The sequence below is a fragment of the Corylus avellana genome, chromosome 1 (assembly GCF_965113065.1).
Source record: "Corylus avellana chromosome 1, dhCorAvel1.hap1.2, whole genome shotgun sequence".
Taxonomy (NCBI): domain Eukaryota; kingdom Viridiplantae; phylum Streptophyta; class Magnoliopsida; order Fagales; family Betulaceae; genus Corylus; species Corylus avellana.
In genome coordinates, this window is record NC_142490.1 from 14,934,364 (window position 1) to 14,944,602 (window position 10,239).

At 34.4% G+C, this 10,239-nt stretch overlaps 2 protein-coding genes across 3 annotated transcripts; both read right to left on the reverse strand.

Annotated features, from left to right (window-relative positions):
* Positions 1-188: 188 nt before the first annotated feature.
* On the reverse strand, positions 189-3,324 carry LOC132170225 (ADP-ribosylation factor). Of its 2 annotated transcripts, none has more exons than XM_059581124.2 (7): positions 3,249-3,324; positions 2,332-2,497; positions 1,717-1,787; positions 1,042-1,161; positions 771-889; positions 605-686; positions 189-476 (listed from the first exon to the last, which is right to left on the reverse strand). In XM_059581124.2, the coding sequence occupies exons 2-7, from the start codon at positions 2,477-2,479 to the stop codon at positions 471-473; spliced, it is 546 nt and encodes a 181-aa protein (XP_059437107.2). In that variant the 5' UTR covers positions 2,480-2,497; positions 3,249-3,324; the 3' UTR covers positions 189-470. The 2 variants fall into 2 exon arrangements, with proteins under 2 accessions (XP_059437107.2, XP_059437108.2); XM_059581125.2 differs by having other exon boundaries at positions 2,332-2,492; positions 3,249-3,302.
* A 724-nt stretch (positions 3,325-4,048) lies between these two features.
* On the reverse strand, positions 4,049-8,941 carry GLB1 (nitrogen regulatory P-II-like protein). The gene is made up of 8 exons (XM_059584680.2): positions 8,572-8,941; positions 8,393-8,438; positions 8,116-8,143; positions 6,294-6,381; positions 5,834-5,901; positions 5,585-5,654; positions 4,393-4,428; positions 4,049-4,299 (listed from the first exon to the last, which is right to left on the reverse strand). Exons 1-8 carry the CDS (start codon positions 8,765-8,767, stop codon positions 4,235-4,237), a joined length of 597 nt encoding a protein of 198 aa, XP_059440663.1. The 5' UTR covers positions 8,768-8,941; the 3' UTR covers positions 4,049-4,234.
* Between the last annotated feature and the right edge of the window lie 1,298 nt (positions 8,942-10,239).

Below are 10,239 nucleotides of genomic sequence, written 5' to 3' on the forward strand. Positions count from 1 at the left end.
GCATATTTTCTAAAAAATATTAATTAAATAAACTGGACTAAAAAATATTTCTTAGAGAAAAACTTTATAATTTCCCCGTTCACAAACGAAAAATAAACAACTAAATTATATTGTTTAGATATGCAGATTCGAAAGGAAATTTGTTTGAGAAAAGAAGTGGCACTAACATTTGCTCTCAATCAATCAGGTAACCAACCACAGCAGAATTATATTGCTCTACAGTTTCGAACAAAAGATGAATGTTTGTTGTTACATTCACCGAACAATAGTAAAAACAATTCTATTGGGGTAATACCATGAGAAAGAATTTTTTTAAGAATTATTCTGAAACTACAGGTAACAACGAGAAAGTCTGCAAGGGAAACCATAAACATGGTAGAATAGGTTATGCTAAACAGGGAAGCAAGATCCAGAACATCAGAAAAATGCTTCTGCAGTTGCTGCAACCTGAAACTCAAGAATCAAGCCATCTATGCCTGCAATTACATAGATAAAAGAAACAGAAATTAAGCAAAAAGAAAGAAAGAAAGAAAAAAAATCAAGGTGTTTGCAACAGCTGAATCTGATAAGGAAGTTAACATCCATATACTAGAGCATGACTAACCTTGTTGGCAATATTGTTTGAGAGCCAGTCAAGTCCCTCATAGAGCCCTTCACCAGAAGTGGCACATGTGCTCTGGATATACCTGCAATATATGGTGTACATGGTGAGTCACTGCAGGGAGGAGGGAGGAGGGAAAGAGGGAGAGAGAAGCTAAAACATTTCTTACCAGTGGCGTTGACGGAGGGAGTGAAGGCCAAGCTTATCAGTTATCTCAGCAGCATTCATGGCGTTTGGAAGATCTTGCTTGTTTGCAAACACCAGCAGCACGGCATCCCTCAACTCATCCTGACATAGCAACAAATAATAATACTATCAGGGAGGACTAATAAAGCAAACATTTGAAGTCCATCTAAATGGTGCAACTTCTCTTAAAACTTTACTTTTAAATCGTGCTCATAAGCAGTGATGGTAAAAAAAATTCCAAAGCTTTCTCATACCTCATTTAACATTCTGTGCAGCTCATCCCTAGCTTCAGCTACACGGTCTCGGTCGTTGCTATCAACCACAAATATGAGTCCTTGGGTATTTTGGAAGTAATGTCTCCACAAAGGACGGATCTGGAAGGACAAAACAAAAAACCACCCACAAGATTAATTGAGAATAACAAACTTATACAGGAATTTAATTGATTATGATGGAATCAAATACATCTCAACATTCAGATCATGTGACATAGAGAGGTCTGACTTCAATTATAGTATATCTGCAATTTTATGATTAACAATATTAAATAAGAAAACAATACAAGGAAAGCTAGGAGAGGAAACACCCTGCCTATTATTGATCAAAAGATACATTGGGGTGCAAGCCAAATTATGTATCAGTTTCCACTTAAAAAACCCAGAGAGAGAGAGAGAGAGGAACAATCCTACATTGCATCTTTTCTTATAGTTCAGCTCTTAGCATAATGTGTCACAAATAATCAGCACCAGCCAGATAGAAGTAATCAGACCAGCACTAAATCATCCATAAGCACTCCTTTTCAAGCTAATCAAACAATCGTCTCAAAAATCAGTACTCAAAAAGTCACTTATGATCTTTACTAAGAAAAATTCTTTAAAAAGCAAAGAGAATGGGAAATAATATGTCTTTATAAAACTAAATCTACATACCTTGTCCTGGCCACCAACATCCCAGACAGTGAAGCTGATATTCTTATATTCCACAGTCTCCACATTAAATCCTGATAAATAATACATCAGTTCTGCTTGTAAGACCAATGCAACACAAGAACTACTTTTAAATCCATCAAATTACATAACTTAATAAAATGCCTGCACAATAACAGTAGCAATCATGAAATTCAATGGCGTCATAATCAACTCAATGCTAAAAGCATTATCCTTCACCAAAGTTTTTTTTTTTTTTTTTTTTTTTTAATACAAGTAAAAACTTGCCTTCTCCAGAATAATATTAATTTGCCAATGAACACTTCAATTAAACAGGGAAAAAAAACCATCCCATATCCGTTGCCAGATGTACTTTACCAAAAAGTTATTACTACAATTGCAAACCAGTTTCCACCTCGAATGGCCAGAAATGAAGTTACACATGTTTGAAATCACAACCACCATTAAAGTTTAACAAGAGAAAGCTCAAGTCCTTTCTGTATATGGAATCTTACAACCGAAATCAAAATGCCACCACAAGCAATTGAAAAAAAAAATTGAATTTAACTTCACTGATCAATGAATTCACCTAATTGATATATTGATGTTCGAACTTACCAATGGTAGGAATTGTGGTGACTATTTCTCCCAACTTGAGCTTGTAGAGAATGGTGGTCTTACCAGCGGCATCAAGACCCACCATGAGTATACGCATCTCTTTCTTAGCAAAGAGACGACTGAAAAGCTTGGTGAAAGACAGCCCCATTTTTTTTCTCAAGCTATTCTATATCCAGGCAACAAGAACCCCAAAAACACATTGTTTAGAAAATCCAATACTTCTCAGTTCTTAACCAAATAATACAAAACTTAGAATAAACACAACATTTGTGTGATCACGACAGTAAACATTTGGATCAAAAGCTAAAGAGATCCCCAGCATATCATATGACATACAATTCTCAAGAGTAATTGTTATTATAACACATTTAGATCAAAATCATAACTTTAGAATATAGCACGAGTGATTAAGTGCAAACAGTTGAGCGCGAAGAGTGAAGATTGGTACATGGCAGGTGAAAAGAAGCTGCTGCAACGTGCCTTGAAACTAGACAAATGGGCAATTTTTTTTGTTTTTTGGTCTGGCTTTGGCTTGAGTTTGAAAATGTGGGTGTGGGAGATTTGGGCCTATTCAAGGGGGGCGGGAGCCTCCTCCGTCCCCCTCTATCTCCGCCATTGGATCCAACGGCGGAGAAACTGAATCTCATATAAATGACAGCTTGAAGATCAGAATGGTACATAAAATTAACAGAAAAAAGATGTATCAAAAATGTATAATTCCAATCATGTAGCGAGAGATCCAAAGGGATTTACAGAAATTCAATTCACGAATAAATGATAGAAAAAATAGATCGAGGATTTTTTTATTTATTTTTTTCACAAAATTGATCAGAAAACAAAGCTATAATAAGACAATCACAACAATACGAAGATCTGAAAGCAAAATTTGAAGACAGAAACGAATTTCAACGACTTGCCTGGAGACGGTAACAGAGATCTACCCCTTTTGCTGTAAAGGAAAGGAAGGTGTACTTCGTAACAATGCTGGCAATGGAAACGAGGGACGTGTCTATTTATAGAAAACAGCAAGACCGAGAATCAAGTTCGTTTCCACGCTGTTTTTTTTTTTTTTTTTTTTTTTTTAATTAATTAATTTTTTGCATTTGAATTTTAAGTTGGGATTGAATTTGCGATTTTAAAACGTGAGAGTTCAAAATAATAATTTAAAAATGTTAGCTTTGAAAACGATATTTTTAAAAATGCAATTAAACGTATGGTAACGTCGATCTCATCTTTGTGTTTATGACGTATGTTTGTTGACATATTTGGATAAATATAAATGTGTTGACATAAAGATAATTTTTGTTTTTTAACAAAAAAAATATATATATTTTAATGGAATCCGCATTTGAAAATGTGTTTTCTATATATAATAAACCTTTACTTACAATTTTCCATTAGAAAGCAAACATTGAAAGTGACTGATTGTAATCATTCCAATTTTCTTCCAAAGTTTCTAGTCAGATTAGGAAGAAACCATTGCTTGCTTTTAACTGGTTTATCAAAACTCAGATTAAATATCTCTCAGGCTTTCTCCTTTTTTTCGTTGATTTTCAATGAAATTGTTTTCACGGTTGGACTCTCTCAGGCTAGCTCTCCATTTGGACTCTTTCCTTACGTCTTACAATGGCAAGATTTTCCAAATGAAGCTTGATAACAAAGCAAGCAATGGCTTAACGATTAAAGAGAGAGAGAGAGAGAGAGAGAGAGAGAGAGAAGAAAAGCAATAAGACTAGTCTTTCCTTTCATATTTTATTCCTCACAAGAGAAAGCTTAGAAACCATAAGTAGCATTATCTTCTTGGCTCTAAAGGAGCAGGGAGTAATGGGTTGGGGTTGTTTAGAGCAGGTTGCAGGAGGAGGGCTTAGCTCTAAATCTGCACTGCTCATTTCATCTCTAAAGATCATGCAGTAGCTGACATGTCAGCTCGCCCACCGGTCATCCTCTCTGCCTTCTCGCCGCGCTCGCCTGGAAATCGTGTATCTAAGATTAGTATACAAAACAGGAAAACATAATGTATCACAAAAATTTTGGACGTCGATCCATAGTACAATGAGTTACCAGTACGAATTCTTATCACGTCCGAGACGGGCACCACTGCACAACAAATGGAAAATCTTTACTTGTTTGATTACAAAAGCTGAAGCCATTTAATGACCAATAGAACCCAGAAAACACCTTCCACACCCCACCACCCCACCAAAAAAAAAAAAAAATCAAAATGGCCAACATTATGATTAATATCTACATGAGCAACTTGATTATAAACGAAACCCAAGTACAGGTATCTGGGTTTTACCTACCACTCTGGACTTCAAACACAAGTCAATTTTGATGAAGTAATTTGATTCAAAAGGTTTCACTTGATGAGATAATTCTGATGCAGCTATATGATCAGATGAGTAGGCATGTTAAAGTTCTACTACATTCCCCCATTAGCCAATAGTCTGGCTTTCATATGCATAAAATTAACCCACAAAAAAAAAAAAAAAACAGCCCCCCACTTCTCACTTTCACTTTTTGCTTCAAAGCATTTAGATCTTTCCTAAAAGCATACGTATCAACTTCATAATTGAAGGAAACATGTTTCCCTGAGCATTTAGATCTTTCCTCAGTAGCACTTTTTTTTCGATATTCACTCCTATTTTATTTTTAGCTAGTACCGTGCTCATGTGAAACGTGGCACGTTTTCAGATTTCTGTAAAGTATGTTCGTTCCGACAAAGAAATGCAGAAATCCTCAGCAAGACAAGAAATATAGCAATGACAAAATAAAATAATTTTTTTTGTCTGTCAATGTGTGTGTTTTCTTTCTCCAATGGATTAGTAGCTTCTGGCTTCAGATTAAGAGAAGCACTACCATGAAAGGTGTCACTAAGAAAATGCAGTTGTCATTCATCTGGAGAATTACAGTTCACCAAAACAGAACCAATTCCCTCAAGCTGCAAACGTGATCTAGCATAATTTTGTACATCTGGTTATCCCTAAAACCAAATAGAGGCAATGTATAATATTTATGAAAACATAGTAGACACAACAAATATAGAAAAAAGCAAATCCCTAAAATAACTTTATATTAATAACCTACCAAGAAAGAAAAGAAAATAAAAACCAACTAAGGTTTAATTTTCCATCAACCTGCGTGTATATTTAGACTCATATATTAGCCTTAAAGCTTTAAAAGAAAAGAAAAAAAGGAAATAAAGGAGTCGAAATCTACTCATCAGAACTAACAAAGAAACATGAAATCTTACAGAAAATTTTGCCATCGCCAATCTCTCCAGTCCTTGCCTCCTTGATTATCTTGTCTATTACTGCTTCAACCTAAGAGAGGATGGCATCCAGATACTAATTAGCAACATTATAGCGACAAAATATACCATGACTTTTTTTCCTTACTAAGCAGCAATGTCGCAAATAGTTAACTTATTTTATTTGCAAGAGAAATAATGGTTTAGTTTCTAGTTTTTATACAACAGACATACCACTTAGACTCTTCATACCTGATCTTTGCCAACCACAATTTCCATTTTAACTTTAGCAACAAAATTGTCTTCAGAAAATTCAGAGCCTGCAGAGCAATAAACAAGAAATGATAAAAACAAAATACCACCTCAACGACTATATAAGAAAGATCGGATAAAAAGGTAAGCATAGCCAACCAAAAGAATTCTTTGTTTGGCACCAAAAGAGATAAAAAAATAATAATAATAAAAATTCAACAAAAAGAATATTAAACATGAAGGAAAACTCTATATCAAAATATAACTAATTGGTTAATGAACCACATAACTGTTTTAAATCTGATAGATTGTAAGTATGCATTGCAAATAAAGGAAGTGTGCAAAATTGAGAAAAGGAATTTTCTTCGTAAGATATCAATCAAAATCAACTAATCTAATTAGTACATAATATTTAGGAATAGTAAATCAAGTTTTCAACATTTCTAAACAACACACTTACCACCCTGCCTTTCTGCTGAGCCACCTTGAGCACCAAAGCCCCGAACATCAGATACCGTAACACCACGAATTCCCATCTTCAGCAGGGCCTTTATTTTTCAGAAAAGAAACAAATATTACTTCCACATTATCTAATTAAGTAGCTTAGGTTTGGCGAAGTTCAGTAAATAGAGAAAAATTGTAAAGGAGAATATTGGCCAAAGCTATGATAGTACAATGATAAAGGCATCTCTCCTTTCATAACTTTAGCATTAATGTCCATATGATAGTTTGAGGAATTTCAGAAATGAATGAAAAAGTATACAGCGAAATGGTGGCCAGAGGCATCATTTTATAGCAAGCACTAGGGTTAAGGTAAGGTAAGGTATCATTGATGAATATAAGATGTATATAGCCAGAGGGTGGAAAGTCATTAATACCATCCTTTACTTACCATTGAAATAACAATCACGTGCGGATGTTATAATTGACTACAAAATAATTATTGTCTATTAGTAACCACTGCCTCCTTCAACCATTCATATATTGTTGTTACGTGTTACAATAACCGAGGGCAAAAATTTTGGGTGCGTCATGTGAGGTCACAGCTATGAAACTTTTATGCAACTTCTAGAATAGACAACTGATTCCGTTACAAAACAGGGATTAGATTGAGTTTGTCGTGACATATACCGACATTCTAGTTTGTTCCGCCTATATAGAATGTTTGGGAAAATCCAAATTTTGTCACAGTAAAGTAGGATTCAGTTCCCAAAAATGGTTAAGAAGATCCAAGGGAAGTAATCTGCGCCCTATATTTTTAATGATTTTGTCGTTGTGTCATTCTTGGCAGGCCAGATGGTGTTAATCTTTAATTAATCAGGATCCTGCCTTGACTCTAAGGCAGTGGCACTGGACTTGGCCTACAGCTTCAAAATCTGGACAAGGGTAACAATAGTTCTGATATAACAGCCTATAATTGGTTCTTTTCACATGTTGTAAAAAGACAAGCTGGTAAATGACCACAAAATTTAGAGGGTCAATAAAACAAGGGTTTTGCCTGAGATGGAAGATGTCTTGATTAAGAAAATTTCCATTAATTCTCTTCCTACTTTGGCACCCTTTATCTTGTGATCTCCAACTGACAACTTCAAATCAATGCCATCAGTTCCTTCTCTACTCATCTCATGGTGTCACCCCATTCAGAGCAGAGTGTCCGGTGGATCCTCCCCTTACTATTTGTAAGTTTTGCAGCTTGGTAACTACTTTAACAAAAATTCATTAACACAAAGTACCACTGACCTTCACTACATAAGATTTTGGAGCTTTTAGAAGATATAATGCACAGAAATGCATATATGAAAACATTCATGAATCTCTAGTCTCTACTGAATTTGATCATGGCAGTAATAAATTCCATACATGCAAAGGCTATTGAGTATTTTAGAAACTGATTACAACCTAAGAATGTTAAAGTAATGATTAAGTGATTAAATTTATCTCTTTCTATCAGCTTTTGGGATAACAGATAATTTAACATGGTATTAGAGCCAAAGGGTCATAGGATCGAACCTTGACTCCGTCAAATTACCCCCCATTTAATTAAATATTCCACATGTTGAGCCTTACCTATTAAAAGGGAGTTTGAGCCCACATGTGAGGAAGAGTGTTAAAGTAACGATTAAGTGATTAAATTTACCTCTTTCTATCCACTTAAGTTGTTGAGTTGTTGAGATAAATGGTAATTTAACAAAGAAGAGAGTACTTGTAATTACTACTCAAAGGTTAAGCATATCACAGCGATCAATCACACATAATCATGGTCAAGTTTCATTAACTCTTACCGAAGAAACCTTCGGGATTCGCCAGGGCCTATTTCGTCCCAAATTCAGCAGCAAAACAAAGATAATGAAAACATAGTTAGGCATGGCAAACTCAATGAGGTCATTTCAACAAAAAAAAAAAAAAGAAGGAAAAGCCCATGACTATATTGATTTAGAAAACATTGCTAAAACATGCATGCAGGCTTACTAAGCCACACACACTCAAAAAGCAGACAATCAATCACATGCACGAAACAAAAAAACACAGAAATCGAAGCAGGTTGAGAAGCACACGCACCTCAGAACAGCTTCCACTTTGTAAAACTTGGCGTCCGGGAGATAATCTAAAAGCAAAGCAAGAGTAAAAATATCAATACTTTGAGACACCCAAGTAATAATTAAACTAAAATTTTAATCTTTATCAAACACCCATGAATATATTTCCCCAAAAATGAAGGCCGAGTGTGTCAGACACACCAGGAGAGCTCTGGGCTCTGATGACGGGCACAATTGAGGCATTCTTGGTGTGCTTCAGAGTCACATTGAGCTGAAGAGGGAGGTGGGAGCGTCCAAAGTTGGGGCGAATGATCGAGGAGGCAAAGTCAATGAGAGGGAGGTTTTTGAAGTGGGCATTGAGGGGACCAAGAGCGCCAGGTTTCGCCATTGTAGCCATGATTGTTGGTGTAGAAGCAGCCAGCAGGAGCAAAAGGTGGGTCAGGTACTGCTCATGCGGCCTCGCAGTTGACGCTGCGGGTTTTTATTGGGAAAATTTTGCAGTCCTTAGGATCGGCTTGGAATTCACGCATGGAGGACGCTTGGAGTCTCTGGGGGATCATGACTGATTCACTGCTGATGCACTCCCTCTAATGCTTAATTTGGCCCATCACATCGGTAAAAAGCCCATTTACAGCTTCCGGAGACATGAAATTGAGAATTCACCACAAATTCTAAAAGTTTTTATTGTCTCTCTCATGTTTCTTAAAAAATAAGATAATTTAAAATTATTATTTGATTAAAATACAATTATAATCAATCACAAGTTCAATAATAATTTGAAGAGCCATATCATTCTTAAAAAGATATAAAAAAGACTTGTAGCATTTAAAATTATTATTTGATTAAAATATTATTATAATCAATCACAAGCTCAATAATAATTTGAAGAGCCACACCATTGTTAAAAAGACATAAAATAGACTTGTAGCATTATTCTTCGCTCACACTCATTTTATAGCGGTAGGATATTTTAAATAAATTTTCATATTAATGACTTAAAAATAAATTATTTAAAATATGTCACATCAATCTGCATAAAATAAGTGTAATAAATGAGTTTTAATAGTAACATTATTTATTGAGAAAATAACAAAACTATCTCTACAAGACTACAACTACTAGTAGTGTTATTCTTTATACTCATATCACTTTGACTCATATAAAATGAGTTTTAGTTAATTTTATGTTAACTATCTAAAAATAATTACTTGAAACACATCACCTTAACTAATATAAAATGAGTGAATGATAGCATTACACTCTATTGTGTAATCTAACAATTGGAGAGAAAAAAAAAAAGGCTAAATATAATGATAAACACAATTAAACTTTATTATATCTAAAACCTACATGATTTTTTTAAACAAACAAAAATTAAAAAAAGTTTTGTTTGTTTGACATATATGATTTGATGTCCCATCAATCTTTATAATAAAATGCTTTACAATGTTGGCTAAACATTGTAGCGAAAGGTCAAGGATTATGCCCCATCACCATTGGATCAACTATCAAGCATGTTCAAAGTTTAAAGAAAAATATTTAGGGTATTATAATTTCTTACAAATTGATGTAATGGTTTACGTATTACTTGTCACGTCAATAGCTAACATGATAAGTACCATGTCAATTTATAAAGATTTATAATAAAATATATAGTACTACTAATATCACTCAAATCTAAAAGATTAGGCTGTTCAATTTCTCATACATAGGATATTAGGCAAAGATTTACCTTTGGAGTGTTAAAATATCAAAGTAGGTTAAATTAAGAGTTTCTCTTCTTTTTTTTTTTTCTTTTTTTTTTTTTGAAGAGGAAAACATTTCAGTCACAATCATTCAAAGATAATACGAGCATAAAACTCTTACAAT